General features: G+C 37.1%; 1 protein-coding gene and 1 non-coding gene across 3 annotated transcripts in view; both read right to left on the reverse strand.

Moving 5' to 3' along the window:
• DCBLD2 (discoidin, CUB and LCCL domain containing 2) overlaps positions 1-27,041 on the reverse strand; it is a 100,635-nt gene that overhangs the window by 6,700 nt on the left and 66,894 nt on the right. For both annotated transcript variants that reach the window (XM_003821900.6, XM_034956999.3), the window contains 10 exons: positions 22,699-22,750; positions 20,045-20,117; positions 19,604-19,737; positions 17,644-17,684; positions 16,590-16,805; positions 15,161-15,285; positions 9,674-9,824; positions 8,807-8,893; positions 8,533-8,658; positions 5,413-5,506 (listed from right to left, as the gene is read on the reverse strand). In XM_003821900.6, coding sequence (XP_003821948.2) covers positions 5,413-5,506; positions 8,533-8,658; positions 8,807-8,893; positions 9,674-9,824; positions 15,161-15,285; positions 16,590-16,805; positions 17,644-17,684; positions 19,604-19,737; positions 20,045-20,117; positions 22,699-22,750 — 1,099 coding nt within the window. The remainder of the gene's footprint in view (positions 1-5,412; positions 5,507-8,532; positions 8,659-8,806; positions 8,894-9,673; positions 9,825-15,160; positions 15,286-16,589; positions 16,806-17,643; positions 17,685-19,603; positions 19,738-20,044; positions 20,118-22,698; positions 22,751-27,041) is intronic.
• LOC112439338 (U6 spliceosomal RNA) lies at positions 2,311-2,417 on the reverse strand. The gene has a single exon (XR_003027637.2). It is a non-coding gene; the product is annotated as a U6 spliceosomal RNA (small nuclear RNA).

A 27,041-nucleotide genomic window follows, 5' to 3' on the forward strand; every position in this document is an offset into this window, starting at 1 on the left:
TTTATGGTTTTAGGTCTAACATTTAAGTCTTTAATCCATCTTGAATTAATTTTTGTATAAGGTGTAAGGAAGGGATCCAGTTTCAGCTTTCTACATATGGCTAGCCAGTTTTCCCAGCACCATTTATTAAATAGGGAATCCTTTCCCCATTTCTTGTTTTCGTCAGGTTTGTCAAAGATCAGATGGTTGTAGATGTGTGGTATTATTTCTGAGGGCTCTGTTCTGTTCCACTGGTCTATATCTCTGTTTTGGTCCCAGTACCATGCTGTTTTGGTTACTGTAGCCTTGTAGTATAGTTTGAAGTCAGGTAGTGTGATGCCTCCAGCTTTGTTCTTTTGGCTTAGGATTGTCTTGGCAATGTGGGCTCTTTTTTGGTTCCATATGAACTTTAAAGTAGTTTTTTCCAATTCTGTGAAGAAAGTCATTGGTAGCTTGATGGGGATGGCATTCATCTATAAATTACCTTGGGCAGTATGGCCATTTTCACGATATTGATTCTTCCTATCCATGAGCATGGAATGTTCTTCCATTTGTTTGCGTCCTCTTTTATTTCGTTGAGCAGTGGTTTGTAGTTCTCCTTGAAGAGGTCCTTCACATCCCTTGTAAGTTGGATTCCTAGGTATTTTATTATCTTTGAAGCAATTGTGAATGGGAGTTCACTCATGATTTGGCTCTCTGTTTGTCTGTTATTGGTGTATAAGAATGCTTGTGATTGTTGTACCTTGATTTTGTATCCTGAGACTTTGCTGAAGTTGCTTATCAGCTTAAGAAGATTTTGGGCTGAGATGATGGGGTTTTCTAAATACACAATCATGTCATCTGCAAACAGGGACAATTTGACTTCCTCTTTTCCTAACTGAATACCCTTTATTTCTTTCTCTTGCCTGACTGCCCTGGCCAGAACTTCCAACACTATGTTGAATAGGAGTGGTGAGAGAGGGCATCCCTGTCTTGTGCCAGTTTTCAAAGGGAATGCTTCCAGTTTTTGCCCATTCAGTATGATATTGGCTGTGGGTTTGTCATACATAGCTCTTATTATTTTGGGATACGTCCCATCAATACCTAATTTATTGAGAGTTTTTAGCACGAAGGGCTGTTGAATTTCGTCAAAGGCCTTTTCTGCATTTATTGAGATAATCATGTAGTGTTTGTCTTTGGTTCTGTTTATATGCTGGATTACATTTATTGATTTGCGTATGTTGAACCAGCCTTGCATCCCAGGGATGAAGCCCACTTGATCACAGTGGATAAGCTTTTTGATGTGCTGCTGGATTCGGTTTGCCAGTATTTTACTGAGGATTTTTGCATCGATGTTCATCAGGGATATTGGTCTAAAATTCTCTTTTTTTGTTGTGTCTCTGCGAGGCTTTGGTATCAGGATGATGCTGGCCTCATAAAATGAGTTAGGGAGGATTCCCTCTTTTTCTACTGATTGGAATAGTTTCAGAAGGAATGGTACCAGCTCCTCCTTGTACCTCTGGTAGAATTCGGCTGTGAATCCGTCTGGTCCTGGACTTTTTTTGGTTGGTAGGCTATTAATTATTGCCTCAATTTCAGAGCCTGTTATTGGTCTATTCAGGGATTCAACTTCTTCCTGGTTAGTCTTGGGAGGGTGTATGTGTCCAGGAATTTATCCATTTCTTCTAGATTTTCTAGTTTATTTGCATAGAGGTGTTTGTAGTATTCTCTGATGGTAGTTTGTATTTCTGTGGGATCGGTGGTGATATCCCCTTTATCATTTTTTATTGCATCTATTTGATTCTTCTCCTTTTCTTCTTTATTAGTCTTGCTAGCAGTCTATCAATTTTGTTGATCTTTTCAAAAAACCAGCTCCTGGATTCATTGATTTTTTGAAGGGTTTTTTGTCTCTATCTCCTTCAGTTCTGCTCTGATCTTAGTTATTTCTTGCCTTCTGCAGCTTTTCAACGTGTTTGCTCTCGCTTCTCTAGTTCTTTTAATTGTGATGTTAGGGTGTCAATTTTAGAACTTTCCTGCTTTCTCTTGTGGGCATTTAGTGCTATAAATTTCCCTCTACACACTGCTTTGAATGTGTCCCAGAGATTCTGGTATGTTGTGTCTTTGCTCTCATTGGTTTCAAAGAATATCTTTATTTCTGCCTTCATTTCATTATGTACCCAGTAGTCATTCAGGAGCAGGTTGTTCAGTTTCCATGTAGTTGAGTGGTTTTGAGTGAGTTTCTTAATCCTGAGTTCTCGTTTGATTGAACTGTGGTCTGAGAGACAGTTTGTTATAATTTCTGTTCTGTTACATTTGCTGATGAGTGCTTTACTTTCAACTATGTGGTCGATTAAAAATATGGAACGCTTCACGAATTTGCGTGTCATCCTTGCACAGGGGCCATGCTAATCTTCTCTGTGTCGTTCCAATGTTAGTATATGTGCTGCCGAAGTGAGCACCACAAATGTGGTTTTCATAAAAAGCCCAAGCCATGTGCTTTTCCTACTGGGAAACATTCTCCAGTATAAGACTATATTTTTGATACTAAATGCATCCTCATTTTAAAGCGTAGGTATACTTATTTCATTATTTCAAAGTACAGTATAATAAAAAATTTGTGGAAAAGATTAATGAGTGTTGAAGATGTTAATGAAACACTTGAATGGAAAAGAAATAAAAACATATACTGATTAAACACCTTTCTCCCTGAAAATGCTCTAATCATCATATGATTTAGAAATAAAAAAATAAATAAATCATCTTTTCTAAATAGAAGTTAGATGCCCTATATTGCTAGGACAACAAATTTATGGCATCAGTATTAGTCATAGGTTGTACTATAAAGGATTTTATACACATATGTGACAAAGCTTCTGGTTACTTATTCATTACGTATAAAGTGCTTAGAATGAGCTCTGGATTCATTAAGCTGCAGCTGTTTTTATTATCATTCTCCTCCTCCCTATTTTCCACAGCATATTAATGGTATCTGCTCCTTTACTCCTTGTCATAAAGCCACTCATCAGTGATTTCAACTACATTCCTAACAGTAACTTCAATTCTCCAGCTCAGATCGTGTCCTTAACGCCAGGTGTGTGGTCGAATTGCCTCAGGAGTCTGGATGTCCACAGGGTCCTTTCAACACTATCCCAAACTGACCTCAGGCTCTGTCTGACTCCTGCCCTCTCAACAGCGGCACTCCTCAGTCCTCCCCTCACACCCTGTGCTTTAATTAACAGTGAGTTATACCTTATTTATTATGTGTTCAGAGCAGCAGTGGGTAAGAGCACGATCTCTCAAGTCTGGTCCAAAACTCCCCTCTGCCCATGTACTAAGCAATAACTAGGCAAGTTATTTATGCCCGTAAACTAGGCAAGTTGTTTGCCCATAACTAGGCAAGTTATTTATGTTGTGTCTCATTTTCTCCTTCTGTAAAACGGGGCTTATTATAGTGCCTGCTTCGTAGATTGTTTTGAGGATTAAATTAATTAATACAGGTATTCAGAATAATTTGCGTAGAGGTGCATGTTGTCAAGACTGGGCATGTGGTGGTAACTGCAGAAGCTTTTGCAGATACACAAAAGCTTGTTCCACTATTCATTCCATCTGTGTAGAGATGTGAAATTTTCCTAAATTTTTAAATCACTAAAATAAAATTGAAAATAGAAAATACAGGTATTTGGAATAATTATGTAGAATAGTGACTAAGATTAGCATTCAATTTTCTATAAAAATTAGCTACTGCTGCTGCGGGCCTCATCACTACTATCACTGTTGTTGCTAAGTTCCTTAAATGCATCATACTCTCTCCTCTTCGGAATTTCCTAAAGTCCTTTCCTTTCCATATTGTTCTCATACTAATTTGCTGTGTCTCTGCTTAGACAGCCTGCTCATGAAGCTGGGATCCACTAGCTTCCTCCCATGGCATATATTCTATGGCTGGTGTTACAGCTGGGAGTTTTTTTTGCATTGCATCCGTTCCTAATCTGTAAGCTTTGGGGTTCATCACTGGAATCCCCAGCACATGGCTCAATACTTGACACAGGGTAACAGCCAAATATTCAAATATTTGTTGCATGTCTGAACAAATGAAGTCATTTTCATTCTCCACCAAACCTGTCCCTCCTGCTCTGTTATCTCAACTCATGACACCTCTACTGGTCTAACTGCACAAGCCAGAAACCTCAGATTCCTCCTGTATCACTTCTTCCTTACTAGACAACTAGTCATACATCCTGTCAATGCTACTGGGAAACATCTCCACTCCATCTCTTCTCCCTTTCCTAGAATCAGTGTGTTATGTGTCTGCCTGGCCTCAGTGGTTTCCTAACTCATCTTGCTAAGTCTCTCAGCCTCTCTCCTCTTCAATCTACCCTTCAAAACTGCCACCATCTTTGTACAATCATCTGACAATATCACCTCTTTGCTTGACACTCAAGTGACTTTCCATCTATAGAATGAAATCTAAATTCCTCTCTTCCAGAAAAGCCTTTCCTGATCCAGGCCCAGACTGAACCTCTATGGTTATTTCTCAGGACTCTCCCACACCAAGTGTACATGCGATGACTCACTATTTTGCCTACATTCCATATCTCTGTGCCTTCACTCAAACAATTGGCTCAGGTTGGGCCATTCGCTACTGCTATGGTCTGAATATTTGCATCTCTCCAAAATTCATATGTTGAAATCCTAACCCCCGTTAGAAAGTGGGGCTTTGGTAAGTGATTAGGTCATGAAGGCAGAGTCCTCATGAATGGGATTGGTGCCCTTACAGGAAAGGCCTGAGAGAGCGTGTTTATCCCTTCCTCCATGAGAGGATCGGGCAAGAAGGCACTGTTGATGAATGAGCCAGACGGCAGGCCCTCACTAGTCATAGCATCTGCAGTGTTTTGATCTTGGACTTCTCAGCCTCCAGAACTGTGAGAAATCAATTCTATTATTTATGTCACCCAGGTTATGGTATTTTCTTATAGCATCCCAAACAAAGACATCTACCTTCCTCTATCTAGCCAACTACAATTCCTTTAAGGCAAAGCAAGGCAAACTTGAGGAGTCCCCTTTCCCGAAGAAAAAACTTCAGTTAATTCTCATGGTTCATAACTCATCAAACCACATGATATAGTTCCTTGTTAGTCAACCCTGCTAAACACTTCAGAGAAAGGAATTGTGTCTCATTCTTTAAGTAAATGTAACTATCATGTGTCAGAAATTGTTCATATTAATGTACATATCCCAGTGTATAATGCAGAACTTGATACAAAAAAGGTACTTAGTAGCTGATTGTGGAATTGAACTTATTTATTTTTAACGGGAATAAAGGAGAAGCATGAAATTTTCATTTTAATAATTATCTTAACTCTCACTCTCAAACAGGTAAACATTTTCATCTTCTATATTTAGCTTCTACTTCACATTTGGTAGTTTTGGACTCAGGTGAACTAGTTATGTACTAACCTGTTTCTCCAGTGCCAAGCACACACTAATATGAGAATGAGAGTAGTGAGGACCATGACCAGCACAGGGACAAGAACTGCAGCCAGCGCTACATCTGAAGTTACAAAGACAAAAACAGACAAACAAAAGCCATATTAACACCAAAGGCAGAAATCACTAGGTAAAATTAACCACATCATCTTTCAACATTCTTCTACCTCACAGAAATACCATAAACATTATTTGTCAAGACCGGGCATGTGGTGGTAACTGTAGAAGCTTTTGCAGATACACAAAAGCTTGTTACACTATTCATTCCATCTGTGTAGAGATGTGAAATTTTCCTAAATTTTTAAATCACTAAAATAAAATTGAAAAACAAATGAAAAATTGGGAAAATATATTTTCTACATATGAGAAGAGTTACTTTAAATAATTATTATATTGTAGGGCATTACAAGTCAAATCCAAACATTTAAGAGAAAAATCAGTAGAGATTAACTAGTAATACATTAAAAAATACAAGTAACCATTAAATATGTTAGCTTCACTAGTAATCAAAGAAATACAAGTTAAACAACCAACACAAAAAAAGTTAAAACAACAAAATACTACTTTTGCTAATCAAAGTGGCAAATATTTAAAACAACAACTAATTGATGAACAGGCTACCAGGAAACAGTTATTTTTTAATGGAAATATAAACTGATACTATCTCACTGATTGGCATTTTTGGGCAATATGTACAAAAATCTATTGGCAATTCCATTCCTAGAATTTATTCTCAGAAACTAAAAAAAGATGCATCCTTAAAGATGTTCTCCCTGTTTCTGCGTAAGAGTGAAAAATTGGAAATAATCCAAATGCCCAAAAATGAGAGGGAATAAATCATGGTATCCTCCTTACAAGAGAAAATAATCCAGCAATTGAAATGATGTTGCATCATAATGGCAAAACATTCATATATATATATATATATGGGAAGGTAACAATGTGGTGTTAAGAAAGTCAATTGGAAATGTGTGTGTGACCAGGTCAGAAGCCAGCATAATGCTGGAACTGGGAGAGATTTAGGGATCATTTAATCCCCTAATTTCACTCCAGAGATAAGGAATTCTGGGCCCAGATATAGAAAATGATCTGCCTAAGGTCACTTGGGATATTAGTTTCTTCCTTTGTCGCTCAACCCCCTACTTGCCATGAAGATGATAATAGCAGCACCTGCTGATATTTACTGGGGACTCAGAGCCGGACACTGCAATGAGTCTAACCTGCACCATCTTCTTTACTCCTTAAAACAACTGTATCCAAAAGAGAGAAAGAGGCTGAAGATACAGGAGGGGGAGAGGATAATCAGTAAGATTGGGTCCCTGAGAGGTAGATGGAGGGGAACCAGGGCACAGGTGATATAATCAGCCTTGGGCAACATAAGGAAGCCCCCTTTTCACTGCAGTGAACAGAGGATACAGATAGGTTTGTAGGCTCCACAAAAAGGGAGTTTCACTGGAAGGAAACTCCCTACTTTCTCTGTGAAGTTGGAGCGGTAACTGAGAGTGGGTGAAGATATCTGGGTGAAGGGTTTGAAAATAAGGGGAATATTTAAAATAGCTACAGTTGAGAACAGACAGAAGAGCTACTGCAGCCTTTCAGAAGGTCAGCCAGCTGGTGCCACGGGCCCCACTGAGGGAGGACCTGGAAACTACAGAGGCACAAATCTGACCATGACATAATCTTTTCCATGAAATCACTCTCAGCCTGGCTGTAAAAATGGAGAAGTCCATAAACAGAAATAATGACTTAGACTAGAAAGCACTCAGAATTCACAACGGTAAATGTGCTTTTTCCGTTAAGATTAGTGAGACAAGAGAAGATAATCAAGTTTAGATGGATGCTGTGTGATTTAATCAGAGGCTTTAAAACATCTTCTTAGGTTCAAAAAATAAATTTATGTACTACCATCCCCCTAAAAAAGAGACAGGAGGTCTCTGAGAAGACCAACTCATTCTTTGTTATTCTTTTTGGGCATACAGGGATCCTAATTCTGGAAGGAAATTATTTAAGGACTCTTTTTAGCCTTGAGGGTCTGAGATGCAATCAGATTTTAAGATGAGCAACACTTTTCAGTGACTGATCTCCATCCAGGCATGTGGTCTGGGATTCTGCCTAAGTACATGCCTTCTGACAACTGGTAAGCAGTTAAAAGATGCTGAGATCTCCTGCCTCTGAGAACTCTTGATTCTCTCTAGCTGTACCTGCAGCATGAGAAAGTAATTCATCTTTGTGAAAATACTTCAGAAGATGGGAAAGAAACCAACATGGGGAAAGTCAGAGAAAGTTATCTGAATCCAGGCAAACTTTCAAAAAATGAGAATGACTGAAGTTCTATGTGGCACAAATTACTTTGGATGAACGGCTTTCTCTCTCTGCACTTTCCTGAAAACAAGCAAGCTTTTTATGTGACAACTCTGATACTTAGTCTACTATGACACTGACACTTTTTTGAATTCAATTGAAATTTTGTTTTTCAACAACTAGTAAGACTACTATGTTTTATATATTTTGAGGCTTTATTTATCACTGATGACAAAACTTGAAAGTAAATTCTAATAAATTTCTATTTATGATCTTAAAAAATATAATTGCAAACACTTAAAAAGAGATCAAAGTTTTTTTTATGAATATGTTAACTATGAGTATTTTTTAACAATTATTAGTTTCTACTAAAAGTTCTGTTTTTATTTTCCCCTTTTTGCCATCAAGTTCCCTATCCATCAAATTAATATATTATCAAGGGAAACAAGTTTGTTTCCTGCTATGATTTCAGTTATTTCTAGAAAATATTGTATTTCTAAGCCTGAGAGTCAACATGTTTAGCTGTAAGGAACAATAAATCACAAGAGGAGGCCTGCAACACAGTGGCCTTCTCTAAATATTTAAAGAGCAATTCTACATGGCAGCAGAGACTACAACTTAGATCAATGCAGTCTTTTCCTATGAAAGAAAATAAATTTTTTTTTTTTTGCTATACTTAAAAACTATAGTTGGAAGAAAATAAACTGAAGGTTTAAAAATGCCCGTGAAGACTTTAGTTAAGAACAAAACAATACTATGTACTAGGCGTTCATTTCCATGTTTGCATACCTTTGGTTACATTTGGAGTTACGGTAGTATTTCTGATATCAGGACTGGCAGTTGTTTGTTCTGTCTGTGCAGGAAATTCATTGCTACTGCGAGGTTGTAGTGGTTGGGTAAATTTTGGGGCACGACCTTTAAAAAAGTTTCAAAAGCTCTTTACTTTTTAATCTGTACCAACTTGATTAACATAAACTTATTTGATAATGCTTTTAATATATTTTTGGAAAGTTGCACCATAAATCCAAGGAATATCAAATTCTCACATTAAAAACAGGCATACCTTTGGCTATTTTTGGAGGGGCTGTAGTGTTTTTGAGGTCATTGCTGTTCCGAGGAGGTGGAGGTTGAGTAAGTTTTGGAGGACGACCTTGAAAAATGGTTTAGAAAAATTTAAACATTTTGTTTTTAAAAATCATAATTAAAAATAGTAATGCTAAATGTCTTCAATATTTCCTAAAGTATTTAATTCTGCAGAATAATTTTAACTCTCAGAGAGAAATATATTGGAAGGATAAATATTATACTCTGCAATAAAGGCACAAATATGCCAGGATTTCTCAGTTTTTAAACAATTAAATCATCTGAAAATAATCTTAGGAAGAAGAATAATGGGGTGGAAAGTGATGTTGAATGCTAAAGCTATAAAGGAGTCATCCAGATTTTGATATAGTACTTATTCAATTCGTTTAATAATTATTTATGGAGGGCCAACGATGTGTCAGGCACTGTGGTAGCCTTTGGGGGTACAAAAGTAAACAGTATATTAAAATGTATAATATTGAGATAAATTATTCTTGCTTTAAATGTATTGTTACAATCTTTCATGCTTATGTTAAACAAATATTACAGTACATGAGACCTGATTTAAAATTATTAGGATTGAGACTAAATTTGGAAAGTGAATCTCATTTACATTATGTCATGAATGATGCTATTTCTTCTTCCACTTATAATTTTGGAAACCATTCTGATAACTAACTTTTTAATATGGTAACCATTTTTTTAACATCCCTTTAAGAAGATATTGCAATTAGAGTTTAACCAGAAAAACACTCACATTATTAATTACTCTCTCTGAGAACAGCAAAACCATTTTAAATTGGCAATCCAGTAAAAATAACATATCTTAAACGAACTGTCTCTTTACCTTTAGGAATAAACTGACATCCGAGCAGCTCCATTTTCATGGCAATTTTCTGCTGCCATTGGGTAGGATTCACTCTAATAAAACGTGCAATAATTGGTGGCAAAAAGTTATTACGCACATCCTGGTGATAATCTTTGTTTCCTTGAAATATCTTTAAAAAAACAACAAAAAATTGGTACTTCAAATCAATAGAGGTCAGGGCTAAATTTCTCCACTTAAACATGTTTTTGTTCTTTGCTCTAGGCCTTAAATTACATCTGGAAAGTATGACAATAAGGATCAATTTTTAAGAAAATAATCATAATTTGGAAAAATATTAAGATGCTGCACATTTTTATCAAAAGTTTATAAAACAAAAATATTTAATATAGAAATGATTTTAAGATGATTTAAGAACTTAACAAGAGGGCTAACTTGGCATTTGGGTAAAAGGTTTCAAATCCAGTGAGACAATTTATCCTATTAATAAATCAGTAACTCTAGTCCTGTGGAATTACCAACTATTTATATATATTAATTTTTATTTTTAAAGTAAAACAAAATTGATCATGCCAGGTCTTAGGGGAAATATTTTGCTTGTGTACTTTTCATAATTTTTCTCTCAACAGGCTGAAGGTGAACATATACTAAGGAACATATACTAACAAACATATAACAGATATATACCTCCACCTACTGGATAAACTGCATAAAGACAGTTCTCCTATTATCCCGGTTTTTGTTCCATGCTGCTATTTAAACTAGAAGTGACTTTGAAATGCTATTTTATGCTTAAATTATTAATTATTTTTAGAGATAGAGTCTTGCTCTGTCATCCAAGGAATGCATTGGCGGGATCATAGCACAATACAGCCTAGAACTCCTGGGCTCAAAAGATCCTCCCACCTCAGCCTCCTGAGTAGCTAGGACTACAGAGGCGCATGCCAACATGTGTGGCAATATTTACTTATTTATTTAGAAAAGAGGTCTCGCTTTGTTGCCCAGGCTAGTGTGCAGTGGCGCAATCTTGGCTCACTGCAACCTCTTCCTCCCAAGTTCAAGTAACTCTCCTGCCTCAGCCTCCTGAGTAGCTGGGATTACAGGTGTGCACCAACATGCCCGGCTAATTTCTGCATTTTTAGTAGAGAGAGGGTTTTACCATGTTGACCTCAAGGGATCCACCTGCCTCAGCCTCCCAAAGTGCTGAGATTACAGGAATGAGCCACTGCACCTGGTGATTTTTTATTTTTGTAGAAAGGGGTCTCGCTATGCTGCTCAGGCTGGTCTCAAACTCCTGTCCTCAAGTATACTCACACCTAGACCTCCCCCAACATGCTGGAATTACAGGTGTGAGCTACCACGCCTGGCCTGTGACTAAGTTAATGCTTGTAACTAAATAGCAACAAATGCATTATAAAAATAATCCCTAGGTAAAAATATGAGTTTAGGTGAGTCTCATTCCCTTAACTACTTCAAGCAAATAATGATAGTATCTTACAATGGACCAGCACTTAATTATTTATAAAACATTTTAATGTAACTAATTCAGACAACCCTATGAAATAGGAGGGCATAGGAATCTGTAAGTGGATTGCACAGCTAGTCAATGACAGGGCAGCAACTTGACTCTGGGTCTTCCGACTTAAGTATGGACTCCAATAAGCTAAAAAGAGCCCTGTTTGTTCTCTAGGTCAGATCAACTAGGTAGTTTCTAAAGACCATTAATAAGCATATATTGCCTAAAATCAAAGTGATTTTTTTTCTAATCAGCTAAGGTGAGATTAAGTAAATGTTTAACTTCTCAATCAAGCTATTTCCAAGTATTGTGGCTCTAATTTCTTCTTGGCTAATTCACTTGGCATTAGACTATAAATCTCGAAAGATGTGTTAATATCCTTCATTTCCTAAAAAGTTTGTTTTGCAGTTACAATAACTTCCATACTAGTGAGCTCCCGTGATTTCCTCAGATATTACTCTGAAATAAAATGAAAGGCAATTATTTTCATTCTTAGTATATTAGTGGAACAGGGACGATAACAAATCATTACTTTAACACATAAAAACTATCTTTAAGATATTCCTCTATATTGCTGTCTCAATTTTATAAAAACTGAGTAAAAAAGATTTGCTATAGTCAACCTATGAGCATTTACTGAGAATCCTCATGTACAGAGAAGTATGTGAGGTGTCATGAAGAGAAAATGGATATGGTTGCTACAGTTCCCACCCTCAAGAAACTTAAATTTTATTGATTACCACACATAAATATGGCATAATGTTAGAAAGTGATATATTATGAAAACAAATTGTATATATATATATAAATCCCATTTTCTAAAAACAAAAGCAAATGCAGTCTCTGTGTACTCATGCACATGTGCAGGCTCAGAAAAGGGGTAAAATGAATACACCAATTACCCTTGGGTTGGAGGTGATGAGGGAGCAGATGGACTTACATGAGCGGGAAAAGACTGTTAATTCATACAATTCAATGTGAGGATTTGCATTTCTGACCATAAGAGTAACGGATTAGACTTATTGTTCAGCCCTATACGTACCTGAGAAACTGGATAACAGGCTGCCTTGGGCAATAATGACCGGGAGAAGGGAAACAAATAAGGTGAACCCTGCTATTTATTGCCCCAGTACTGTCTGTAGAGAGTTTCCAGGCCACAGTGCAGGGAGAGAGATCCCTAACAGAGCCTGCCGGTCTCACTGAGTTGCGGAGACAGAGCTGAGAGTGGGAGGCCAATAAGGTAGCTAGAATTTGTAGGCAGAGATTAGGAGAGAAGAGAGCTATAAAGATAGAGTGAGTGAGTGAGAGAGAGAGAGAGAGAGAGAGAGAGAGAGAGAGAGAGAGAGAGAGACACTTCTAGAATATATAAGGAGTTATCCCTTAAATCTTCAGCTGCATGTAAAGAAATGACCTATGGCCAGTAAAAGAAACACTGGAAGGAGTCAGCAGGACAAGTCTCACAGCTCCCTAGGTCTGGGAATTCCTTACACTGCCAACAGGTAGAACAGAGAAACCTCATAATACGTGGGACGCTGCAGTGAGTACTTAGAACAGTATTGTCTCAGTGGGGGAGAAAAATAAGAAAACTGAAGGCTGTCCAGGTCCTGCCTAATGAAGTTTAAAAGCAAGCCTTGAAAATATCACATTGTTTCCAGTAGCTTAACTACATCCCAGAATAAAGCTCAAAAATACTTAAGGGAATAATAATAACAAAAAACCCCAGCACCAAACAATGTAACACAATGTCTGGCATCCAATAAAAAAAATTCAGGCAGGTAAAATATGATCCATAATATCAATCAACATAAAAAGACCCATATATGACATAGGATAACATTAGCAGATGAGGATATTAAAAGAGTTATTATATATGCTCCATGTTCCAGAGATAGAGAAAAGCATGAGCATGTAAAGACACACTGGAGACATCTTAAAACTCCCAAACTGAACATCTAGAGGTAAAAAATACAGTATCAGAGATAAAAATACATTGGATGGGATTAACAGATTAGACATTTCAGAAGAATAGATTAGTGAACTTGAAGACAAAACAGAAAACTTTCAAACTAAAACACAAAGAGAAAAAGACTGAAAAAAATAAAGAACGGAGCATTGGTGAATGGTGAGATACCTTCAAGGGTCATAATATTCATAAAATTAGAATTGGGGAAGGGAAATATTTGAAAAAAAAAAAGAACTACAATTTTCTAAATTTGATGCAAATCATAACCTACAGATCCAAAAAGCTCAAAGAACCCCACGCAAAAAACAAGAAGAAAAATATAAAAAAGCCACATCAATCAAACTGCTTAAAACAAATGATAAAAAGAAAACCTTAAAAGGAGCCACAGAAAAAAAGACATATCACATATTGAGGAAAAGAAATAATAGCAGAATTCTTGTCAAAAACAATGCAAGCCAGCAAACAGCAGACAACGTATTTCAATTATTGAAAGGAAAAACCAAAAAAAAAAAAAAACAAAAAAACCACTGATCAACCCAGATTTCTACACTTAGAGAAATTACCTTTCAAAAATGAATGCAACATAGAATCTTTTTCAGAAATATCATTTAATGTTGTTAGAAGTTTTTATAGTATAAGCCTGAACAATTCTTAACATTCCAAAAATTTAGCTATATTCCACAAGCAAAATAAATGTGATACAAATGAATATGGATGTGGTAGGAGTAAAGAGTAGCCAAGTTTAGGGGCATGAGGTAGAAGATATGTATGGAGACAGTATTGTTATTTTCTTTAACAGGGAGAGGCTCACCAAAGATGAAGTTCATGTGACGCCAAGTAGAAGAGAAGAAAGAGGCCTTGAATAAAAGCAGAGGAGTCAACATGCATATGAAAGATAATGAGCCCCTGGAGGTTTTTGAACAAAGAGATGAGAAAAGTAGTAATTGAAGACTTTTTAGCAAATCATACATGATAAAAAACAAAAATATATAATCAAAATCAAACTCAGGAAAGTTTGAAAAAATGTCATCATTGTTTCAGTTTTTTTTTTTTCCACTTTGAGACAGAGTCTCCCTCTGTCGCCCAGGCTGGATTGCAGTGGAGTGATCACAGCTAACTGCAGCCTCAACCTCCTGGGTTCAGGTGATTCTCCCACCTCAGCCTCCCAAGAAGTTGGGACTACAGGCATGCGCCACCATGCCTGGCTAATTTTCTGTATTTTTAGTGGAGATGGCGTGTTGCCATGTTGCCCAGGCTGGTTTCAAACTCCTGAGCTCAAGCAATCCCAAAGTGCTGTGATTACAGGAGTGAGCCATCATGCCCAGCCCCATAGTTTCGGTACTGATGGGAGACATCTATCTTCCTTAGGCACAAGGACTTCTCCATTTAAAGATCAAAGGGATACACATCTGAATAAGACCCATCTCTGCCTGCTCCCCACCCCTTATCATTTCCTCTGGCTCATTCCAGCATCTTCATAAATTGTTGCTAACTAAAACAAAGATTCCATAATTAGATGCTAGAGCAATTCTTCATGTAAGAAAAAACAGAAGTTTCCCAAGATGAAAGTTGGTGAGATGATCTTCAGATGAATTTTCATCTCTAATATCCTATAATTTAATGCACGTTGGTTTTCAGCTTTTTTCTTTTTTTACCTCTTGCCTACAGAGTAGAAATCTGGGAACAAAGGCTCTCCATCATCTGGTGAATTGAAAAAAGCTTCATAAAAATAAGAAATTACAAGGTCCCTTTTAGACTTTCTTAATAAAGTGTCTAAACAATTCAATTAAAAATGCAATGACAAAAATCAGAAAAGTACTCACCGTTACAATCACCAAAAGGAACCTAGAACTACTGAGAATTTCCTAAAGTCAGTAGAGTAAGGCCAATAACACTACCTAAAATAACCACAAGAGGGTAGTATAAGACATTCTAAACTTCTACATCTCTTTTATACAGGAGAGCTCTGCGACTTGGCAACCGACCATTTTAAAAATGTTTTTTAAAAATACCTTGGTAATCATTTTACCTTATCTTGCTCCACACCAGGCTCTCTGTACACAGTCCATTTCTGCCCATCATCACTGTACAGGATTCTGTAGGCAGACACATAGTAATTGTGCTCCACCATGGTGGATCCAGTGGTTATAATGCCTGGGGAATGAAGAGTTGCTTTCATTAATGCACATGGTCTGATTGCCTAAGTTTGTTCAGCATCAAAGTATAAACACTTGAAATGCACAGCTCGAACATTTCTAATTATGGCTCATTTCCATATCCAAGTGCACGTTTTTGTCATAACAATTACTAAATCCTTGGCCTTATTCCCTTGGAGAGAGAGGAAGGATTATGGGTGTGCATTAATTAAGGAAAGAACTATTCTGTTTTGGTGTCTTGTGTTTATATAACGTCGTAAAATAGATTTTGACTACTGGGTAAGATGACTTCCTGGGAATGAACAGATTAGAGATGATTATTGGTATTATTTACAGTACCAAAACAAAATAAATATTTTAACAAAATTAAACCAATCCCAACCAATTATTCTGACCATTTGCTAAGTTCCCCTAAATTAAATTTATACTCTCCACATGTGGAAAATTAATGATCTCATCATTTAAAATGGACTCCTTTAACATAAATTTCTCTTAATGACTGTAAGAGACCGTTATTTTAGATGTCTCAAGACCACTTTACTGAAACACTACCTTAGAAAAGAGTCTCATTACAATGGAAACAAAAAGCTATTACGAATTAAATACTGTGATGGTTAATACTGAGTGTCAACTTGATTGAAGGATGAAAAGTATTGTTCCCGGGTGTGTCTGTGAGGGTGTTGCTAGAGGAGACTAACATTTCAGTCAGTGGACTAGGAAAGGCGGACCCACCCTCAATCTGGGTCGGCACCATTTAATCTGCATCAGCACGGCCAGAATAAAAACAGGCAGAAGAAAACGTGAAAAGACTAAACTAGCTTAAGTCTCCCAGCCTACATCTTTCTCCCATGCTGGATGCTTCCTGCCCTTGAACATCAGACTCCAAGTTCTTAGCTTTGGGACTTCTGGACCTTTGACCATAGACTAAAAGCTGCACTGTCGGCTTTCCTACTTTTGAGGTTTTGGGACTCGGAATGGCTTCCTTGCTCCTCAGCTTGCAGATGGCCTACTGTGGGACTTCACTTTGTGATCATGTGACTCAATACACCTTAATAAACTCCCCTTTATATATACATCTGTCCTATCAGTTGTGTCCTTTTAGAGAACCCTGACCAACACAAATAACTCCTTTTCTCTGCCATGTTTCATAAAATGTGTCTCTAGTAGTATTAACATCAGTGAAGAAAATATAAAACCATATAATTACAATTTTAATGCCTTAATTTTCTCTGAAAATCTTAGATGTTACTAGTTTTTCAAATAAGTGCTACAAATTGCTCTAGAAAATTTTTGTCTCTTAACCTGTTATTTTCTTTTCCCTATTCAAATCTATTTGTAACCACTGGTATTCATCAGTGGCAAAAGCAGCCCAAGGCGGTCCAGGTTTTTTCAGCCTGGCTTTTTTGGGTTTCCAACTGTTCTCTTGCCCTGTGTGGTCAGTCCACTCCAGCACAGATGATGCTGTTATTTGAGGATCCGCGATCACACCAGACTCCATCCCCAGTGTTCCATAACATCCTGAAACAAAGAAAAGACTAAATTTGGTTTCCAGGTATAATTTCAAAATGCATGTAGACCTGCTCACTGAAAACTTTCTATTCCATCTTTAATTAACATACACTGCACTAATAATACACTGTAACAGAGAAATTTCAAAACTAGGCAAGTGTTTCTTGGGCATATGTCTTTGTGTATCATTAGGAAACCTACAAACATGCTCATTTACAAGCATGACTGTTAGTTTAATGGAGATACATTATCTTCTCCCTGGGACACTCTTCCCAAATAACTGAGTAACTCACTCCTTTACCTCCTTCAGGTTTTTGGCCTATGTTGCATTCTCCCTGAGGTCTTCCCTGGGAGGAAGGCCCTTCCCAACTTCAATCCAGTCCTCCTTCTTTATTTTCCTGCATCTTTTATCATATTGTAAACAGTACATTATAAACAGTAATTTATTCATTGCTTATCATCAATCTCTCACTACTAGAATGTAAGCTCCAGGAAGGCAGGAGTTTGTTCACTTTACTCTATCACTCGAACCAGAGCAATGCCTGGCACATAAAGAGAAGGCACTCAGTAAGTATTTTCTGTTGAACGAATTGATTACTTCTTCAGACAAGTTCAAAAGTCATCTTTCTTAAGGAACCTTCCTTGCTTACATGACCATTTCTCTATAAATATAAAACCTTCAATTTGCTCTATTCATTATATTATTAGATAACTATCTTACCTCATAGTGTTATTAAGACAACTACGTGAGAAAGTACAATAAATCAGCAACTGACACAGTGCCTAACAGTGTTCAAAAAATATTAATTATATAAATAAAAAATTATAAAGTCCATAAAAGGCTTACCACTTGTCTTAAATGTAAAAAGACTTGTAGATAAGTGTCCCCTGAAAGAGAGAAGGGTTTTTTTTGGTGATACTCACATAACACATGATTGCCCCAAACATTTTCTTTTGATTTGGTTCCCCCCACCCAATAAAAGAACCAAGAAGACTGTGTGGCTAAAAATTAGACAACTAATATTGTTCCTAGGGAAAAAGTCTCATTTCTAAGCAGGACAACTTCTGAAATCAGCATAAACAGCTTTCTCTACCAGTATCTAGCACCCAGTTTCATATGTGATTGTGCAAAAGTTCTCTATGTAATCTTTAATATGTGCTTCTTTTTCATATGTATTTACTCATTGTTTACTGTCAATCTCTCACTACTTTATTTCATGAAATAAATGGATTCTTAACACTTTTCTGTGGCAAATGCTTTTGATGAAAATACACTAAAAGGTCTAATTCTCAGAGAATGAGGCTCAAGTTTTTTCGGATAAACATGAGAAAAGTTGCGTCCTAATAGATTTATTTTTCTTTTTTTTTTTTTAGGAGAAATCAACATCTCATGGCAGAAGTTTCAGTGTACACTCCTGCCTTTAGTCCAACATACAAACCATTACAAGAGGATGCAATTTATCCCTGTTTTCTTTTTTAAAGTATGAAAGAGAGAATTCACAAACACTAAATCTTTCTAAAGGTACAACATGGTAAAGGAATGAAAGGGTCTGCATAAAATAATCTAGAAAAAAAAAAAAGAAGGGAAGGTAGTTGAATCTATACCAGGGATGGGCAAATGACTGCCCATGCATGGCCTGTTTTGTATGGGCAGTGAGTTAAGAATAAAGAGCTGTAAATAAAACAAAAAAAGAATAAGCTGCAGAGACATGTGGCCTGTAAAGCCTAAAATATTTATTAGCTGGATCTTTACAGAACAAATCTGCTGAATCCTGTTGTATACCAATCTGGATATGGATGATGCTTGTGTCTTCTGAATGAAAATTGGCCTAGGACCTCTGAAGAAAAGCTGGTTTCAATTAGGCTTAGTGTTGTCTGAAAGACTGAGCATATCTAAGAGACAAGATTTATAAAAACAGATTGCTAACACTGCATTTCTATTTAATGTTTCAACTTCTCTTGCTTTTGATGCCTACCCTACGTTTTATAAAACAGTAGAACACTATAGTTACCATGAAAATACATCCTCAAAACATTCTCTTAGAATGAAAGGAAGATTCACAATAATGCTTATGATGTAACACTTTATGTCAAATTTAAATTTATATTTAAAGTATTTCAATTATCTTGAATCCCCATGTGCTATAAGGAACACAGTAGTTAAGCCTTTCAATCTGTAAAATAAATAAGGATTTGGCAACAAACTTCTAGACTCTTATGTAGACTTTTTTTAACACTTAGAAAAGACAGAAGAAACACATTACTCTTCCAAATGACTACATTTTTGAAGAACAATAAGCTAAAGTAGTACACCACCACCTGTACTCTTCAAAATTGCAGACACTGGCTGGGCACGGTGGGTCACGCCTGTAATCCCAGCACTTTCGGTGGCCGAGGCGGGTGGATCACGAGGTCAGGAGTTCGAGACCAGCCTGGCCAACATGGTGAAACCCCGCCTCTACTAAAAATACAAAAGTTAGCCAGGCGTGGTGCCACACACCTGTAATCCCAGCTACTTGGGAGGCTGAGACTGGAGAATCGCTTGAAACCAGAATGCAGAGGTTGCAGTGAGCCGAGATCACGCCACTGCACTCCAGCCTGGGCAATGAGAGCGAAACTCTGTCTCAAACAAAACAAAACAAAAAAACAGACACTGAGCACACTAATTTGAGTGCTTACTGCCTAAATGTTCTTTCATGAACACCATTAACAGTGATACTGCTGAGATCTAGCTAGTTCTTAGCCCAATGCTACCCAGAATGCTAATTATATATAGCATATATTTTTTAAATTGCATATATACTTACACCACAGATGTGACGTTGTTAGCCAAAGAACTTTCATAATAGGGGATACCTTTACTAATTACAACACTGATTTGGCCGCCCAACGTGTTTGACACTACTCCTGCATGCACACCAGCCATGCACAATGGCGAGGACTTAAGGAAGGGAAAAGAAAAGATTCATTTTTAATTTTCTCTTAATAATTCATAAACAAGACACTCTACTTCCTGAGAAATCAGTTAATCTAGGCAGTTTCTTCATAAACTTCATAAACAAAAATAGATTATTGGTACTGTAACACAACAGTTTTAGCAGAAGAAAAAGAATAAAACACATATTATTAAAAAATGTCTTAAAAAGGTAAAAGATAAGGATATATGATTAACACACCTCTAACTACTCTGGAGTTCTAAAAAAATAAAGTTATATCACAATTTTCAAATAAGTTTATATCTGGCTTACATCTCTATATCCATGAGGAATTGTTCCAGATATCTCAGCAAAAGGAAGCAGACAACCAGCTGGGCAGTACTTACTGAGAAATGAAAACAAGCAAAAGGTTACATAATGCTGTATTTTACAGGGAAAAAAGCAACCCCCCAAAAATATCACAGACACATTTTTCAGTTCAAGGTGAATACCATAATTTCACTACCCTCAAAGACCCACCAGTTCTTTTTTTTGACACGGAGTTTCACTCTTGTCGCCCAGGCTGGAGTGCAATGGCACCTTCTTGGCTCACTGCAACCTCTGTCTCCTGGGTCTCAGAGATTTTCCTGCCTCAGCCTCCCGAGTAGCTGGGATTACAGATGCATACCACCACACCGGGCTAATTTTTGTATTTTTAGTAGAGATGGGGTTTCACCATGTTGGCCAGGCTGGTCTCAAACTCCTGACCTCAGATGATCTGCCCACCTCGGCCTCCCAAACTGCTGGGATTTCAGGTGTGAATGACTGTGCCCGGCCAGGACCACCAGTTCTAAAAAGCCCTTTCAGACTTTCTTCCATCCATATATATATAATATGTCTTTACTCACACATTTGAAACATTTTTTGTCTTATTACATACTGCCTTGATTATTTTATTTCATAATGAATGGTAGACATGTTTCTACTATAAAACCTACTCATCAAATTTAAGAGCTAAATGATATTCTATTCTCTGGATATGCCATAATACATTTTACCAACCCTCTATTGATCCAATCTAAGCTGTATTAAAAGAGGTGCATTCATTCACGCTGCTACCCATCCACCCAACACATTTATTTGAGTGTCTATTATGCTGTCTGTTGAGTGTAGGGCAGTACTAGGTACTGGGTTTACAAAAGTCAAACAGACAAATATTGCCCCTGTCCTCACTGAGTTTATATTCCAGTGGTAGAAGACATTAAACCAATACTTACACAAATAATTGATTTTGATTCTGCTATGAAGAAAAGTCACGCTGAAATAACCGGAAGAAATCTAACTTAATACAAGTAACACAGTAATTCAGTAAACTTAATGAATTGCCAGGTAGCACCCTAAGTGCTTTAGGTAATCCATATAAGAACTCTATGGAGGAGATGCTAGTGTTGTCCTCATTTTAGGAAACAGGGAAATTAAGGAAATGTATGCCCATTCACACAGTTAGCAGGTAGCAAATGGGCTCTGGAGTCCATGCTCTTATGCAGGACTCTGTACCACCCCCAGTCAGGGAACGGGGGTGGCAGGATGGGGCTCTTAGGAAGTGAAGCCTCAGCAGTGAGCTAAGGGGTGTCACTAGAACAAGTGGTGGGAAATGCACATTAGTCAGAGGGATGAGCACAGCATGAGGCAGGATGGCCTAGTGTGTGTCTGGAAGTGGGGACGGCAGTGCAAGTAGGTGCCAGAGAGCAAAACTAAGGTTAGTTAGAGAGAAGACTGGACAGACGGGCAGGTAATGCAGGAGCCTTGTGGGCTATGGTGAAGAGTATGGAATATATTTCTAAGTAAAAATAGGAAGCCAGTAAAGGATTTTGGCAGCTTACATACATAATCTGATTAGTAATTTAAAAAAGATTATTCTGGCTCCTGGGAAGAAAAGAGATAGCAAGGAATCATGAGTGGAGGCTGGGACACCATTAGGCGATAGTACAGCAGCCCCGGACAGGGATAATGGGAGCTTGGATTTGTTGTGGCAGATCATGGAGCTGGAGAGTGGCGCGAGCGCAGCTGACCCTCTGCCGGGGCTGTCTACCATACACTGATGCTAGGGTTACCCCAGCTAACGTCCCCCTCAAATGCTGAAGAGGGCACCCTTCCCACACAGAACCATTCTTGAAGACAAAATTAAGGTTCTTGGGGGGAAGTGGTAGTAAGTTCGGAAAAGTTAGTAAGATGGCTCTTGAAAGATGAGAATGATCTGCCAAGCAGAGAGGAGGCAAGTGGTTCCTGGTAAAAGCTCTGTGAGCTCAGAGCACTGTAAATAACTCAGAGTCATTTCAATATGGAGAACACAAGATGAGACTGGAAAAATGGCCTGAGGACTGCTTTGAAAGAACGAGAAGACCAGGTTAAGGAAATCTGGACAACTGTTATTTATCATAATAAGTAGTTTCTCAAGATTTTTAAGCAGGGAAATGATCAGATATGTATTTTGAAAACAACTTGGCAGCAGTGTGAATGGCAGCCAGCAAACAGAAATAAGAACTCGATTAGAAGTTGTCTAGGCAAGGGACAAAGGCATAAAGAAGAGAAATAGTAGAAATGGTACTTGAGTAACAACACTGCAGAATTCTATAACAGCCAAAACCATGCTCTTTCAATTTTTTGAAAAAAGATAAATACCTTTTCAACTTTTACTAGCAGTTTTGCTAGATTTTGAAAAGCAACTAGTTCTACTTTCAAAGCATATTAAAATGATACTTTCATTTTGCAGATCTAAATGCTACAATAAAAGCAAAATGTAAACATGCAACTAAATGGCTTTATGCTTTAAGTAAGCTCTAATTTATTGAAGTCTCGGAACAATGATATGTATCACACAATATACATTAACCCTAAGAGTATACAGAATGAAAATGAAGAAGTGAATGAAAAGTAACATTTAAGCAAAAAAAAAAAAAAAAAAAAAGTCACAAATATAATCATACCTGAACTCAGGTTCCAAAAAATTGGATGCAGTGTCCAAACAAGTAATTAGATCTAGAAAAACAAAAATAAAAAACTGATTCCATTAATATACAGGATTACCTTGCTGAAACTCCAAGTGTCTCAGAATCCCAAACTGTACTACTCTAATTTTCAAAAATCTCAATGGCACTGTCAAAGTGGTACTAAAAACTTTACCAACTTTTGTTAAACACAATTTCTTTCTGATATTAAGTTTCTTGATTTTTGGAGCAATGTCCCCTCAATACTGTTTACTACATCACCTCAGGAAGTCACATACCATATACACACATATATGTATATGTGTATTTATATATATATATATATTTAGAACATGCATAGATAAGTAAAATTTATAGCTTTAAAGTGGTTTCTGTAAAATACAGCTACCCACACACACAAATATTTCTTGGTTATTATATAACTAAAAATGATCCTTTGCTGTTTGCACATAAGGAAAACAATGACAAAGAAAGTGAGTTAATTTTATGGCTCTAACTATTAATAACTGCTAATTAAAATCTGGTCCAGAGACAGGACTGGTGCATCAGCATCTTCTGGAAATTTAGTAGAAATTCAAATTCTTGAACTCCATCCAGACTTACAGAATCTCTGGCGGTGGTGCCCAAAAATCTGTTTTAACAAGTCCTCTCAGTAATTTCTTAAGCACACGGAAGTTGGAGTAGCATTGCTCTAAAGAAACAAAACTTCTAAAATTTAACATTTTCTGCCTAGAAACCAATACAGCTGAGCAAGAGCTAATCTGCCTCTAATTAAGACCAAGTTCATAGGCTATGTAAAAAGTGGCTTTGGTTAAAAAAACAAAACAAAAAACAAAACAAAAACAAAATACCATCTCAGTGGCTTCCTTCTCTTAGGTTAGACAGCAAAGCCTTCAACACAGCCTACAGAGTCTTGAAGTGCTGGCCTTGTCTTACTCTGCAGTCTTGTGTGTACCTGCCTTGGCTTCTCGCCGCTCCAGTCTTGTTTTGGTCCCCTGGCACAAGCTGCTCTCTTGACTTGTAAGGCTTTCCCACTACTACTTAGCCTAGCTGATTCCTCTCTAAGAGCTCAGCTTCACTGCCACTTCCTCACAGAAGCTGTCCCTCAGCTTCACAAGTCAAATTCCTTTAGCACACAGTAGGCACTTAAGTTTTGTTTGTTTTAATAAACAGATGACTATTCTGTGTTGTCAAAGGTAATGTGTTATGTTAATATGTAAGCCTGACTTGTTGATGTAATTATAGAGTTATAAGCAAAATCACTCTATAAAGCCTAGTCCCCGGACAGAGCCTGAGGCTGTTTGTCCTCACCTTTGTATTTCCAGTATCAATAACAGCATATGGTATACAGGAGACTTATTTATTGAATCAATGGATGAATAAAAGTTTCTGATCATTAGCATGTTTGGCTAAGTCCAGTTATTTACTAACCTGCAGGGAAGAAAACCTGGAAGAAGACCCCAAGGCAATCACAAAAGTAAGTGATTTTACATATAAATGCTTGATTAAAGAACTGTGTCAAGGGTAGCCAATATACCCTTGATGGAGATAGCTCCTAGCACACTGAACAGTATGTAAATATTTGTTAAATTAATGGTTACCACAGCAAGCATATGATAATCGATCATTTTATTCCATAATTCTGAAGAAATTTTGTGTTTACTATTCAACTAAAATGTGTCTTGAACTAGAGCTTAATAACTGTGTTGTACCAGTAAGAAAGGGGTATTTTCAAGGCAAGTGTATAAATTAATATTTATAAACCACAGGCATTTGAATGACAGTTAAGCTAAATCTGTGCTTTAGGAATTTAATAGGATAGATGCCTAAATAGGGGCTCACTACCACCCAGTTGACCAACCAGAAGAGCAGGCAAATTGAATTACCAGTTCTCTAGTTATTCCTGTCAATCTTTGCCCAGCATCAACAAGAATCAATTTTCCACTTTCTGCTCCACCAAAAAAATTTCCGACTTCTAAGATTAGAAGTTGAATTTCTAAGATTAATAGCCTGGGATGAAAGGTACTGTGTGGTCCAATATGGCACTTAAACCACAAGAAGACTGCCAGCTGGCCCCATTATCTTCCAGCCACATCCCAGAAATCTGGTCAACTATGGATTATTTGATCAGAACAGGGCTTTGGTTGTAAGTCCATGCAGTGCTGAGACTCCAAAACTATGCCATGCAAATGTGCAACTCACTAAAGTTGCTCTCAAATTCCATGGAAGTTCAAAAGAGCTCTCAAGGAGAAAAATAAGAATTCAAAATGGACAGCTACAAGGAGAGCCAAGAAGACTGAAGATAAAGAAAGCCTTAAGTACACACTTTGACCTTTACAACTCTACAAAGGCAAAGAAAACAACATCAAATAAAGCAGGCAATTAAGAAGCTTTAGAATGTCTTTCTTAAAAGCTTTTCCCAAGTAAACAGCCTTCCAGAAAATTGTCATTACTACAATGCTCCCAGCTAAGAACACAGCCTAGCTCCAAAAAAATCCATCTGCCCCAGAGATTTCTGATAGCAATGTATAAGTCATCATAATCAAAGGAACAGAATTGAAAATCTAGAAATAAACCCTCAAATTTATAGTCAACTGAGTTTCAGCAAGGGTGCCTAGACAATTCAATGGGGGGAAGAATTATCTTTTAGACAAATGATGCTGAGACAACTGGATATCCACCAAACAAACAAATGAATTGGACCCGTACCTCACACCACATACAAAATAAAGTGGATCTAAACTTAAGAGCTGAAACTATAAAACTTTTAGAAAAAAATATATGAGAAAATCACAACTCTGGATTAAGCAGTGATTTCTTAGATAAAACACCAAAAGCACAAGAAAACAAATAAAAATAAATTGAAGTTCATCAAGATTAAAAACTTTTGTACTTCACAGGACACCATTAAGAAAGAGAAAGATAGCACACAGAATGGGAGAAAACATTTACAAATGATATATCAATGAAAACAGATGTATCTAATATCCAGAATACATAAAGAATATTATTATGTGGCATTAAAAAGACAAAGGAACCAATTTAAAAAAGACAATGGATATGAACAGACATTTCTCCAAAGAAGATATACAAATGGCCAACAGGCACACAAAAAGATGCTCAGCATCATTAGCCATCAGGGAAATGCAAATTAAAATCACAGTGAGACACCACCATACACTCATTAGGATGGCGAAAATAAAAAAGACATAACAAGCACTGGCAAAAATGTGGAGAAACTGGAGTCTTTATGCAGTACTAGTAAAATTGTAAAATGGTGCAACTGTTTTGGAAAATGGTTTGGCAGTTCCTTAAAATATTAAACAAAGAGTTAGCATATGACCCAGAAATCTCACTACTAGGTATATGCCCAAGAGAATTAAAAACCTATGTCCCCACCAACATTTGTACACAAAAGTTCATCAACTGATGAATGGATGGATAAACAAAATGGGGTGTATATACATACAATGGAATATTATTTGGCCATAAAAAGAAATGAAGTACTGATTCATGCTACAACATGGATAAACGTTGAAAATATGCTAAGTGAAAGAAGCTAGTCACAAAAGACCACATACTATGTGATACATTTATATGAAATATTTCGAATAGGCAAATCTATAGCAATAAAAAGTAGATTCGTGGTTTCCTAGGACTGTAGGGGGTTAAGAGGAGAGAAATGGGGAATAACTGCTACTAAGGAATTTCCTTTGGGGTGATAAATATGTTCTAAAATTGACTATGGTGATAACTGTACAACTCTACACTGAAAAATCAACGAATTGTATATACAGATATTTTATTATTTAATTTCAACTTTTATTTTAGATACGGGGTACATGTGTAGGTTTGTTACATAGGTATACTGCATGGTGCTGAGGTTTGGGGTACAGACCCCACCACCAAGAGAGTGAACATAGTACCCAACAGGTAGTTTTCCTTTTAACTTTATTTTAGGTTCAAGGGTATATGCGCAGGATTGTTATATAGGTAAACTTGTGTCATGGGGGTTTGCTGTATCTTTTATCACCTAGGTACTAAGCCTAGTTAGCATCCCACAGTTATTGTTTCTGTTCCTCTCCCTCCTCCCACCCTCCAGTAGGCCTCAGTGTCAATTGTTCCCCTTTATGTGTCCATGTGTTACATTTAACTGCCACTTAAAAGTAAGAACATGTGGTATTTGGTTTTCTCTTCCTGTGAGGTTAATGGCCTCCAGTTCCATCCATGTCCCTGCAAAGGGCATAATCTCATTCTTTTTTATGACTGCATAGTATTCCATAGTGTATATGTACCACATTTTCTTTATCCAGTCTACCATT

The sequence above is a fragment of the Pan paniscus genome, chromosome 2 (assembly GCF_029289425.2).
Source record: "Pan paniscus chromosome 2, NHGRI_mPanPan1-v2.0_pri, whole genome shotgun sequence".
NCBI lineage: Eukaryota > Metazoa > Chordata > Mammalia > Primates > Hominidae > Pan > Pan paniscus.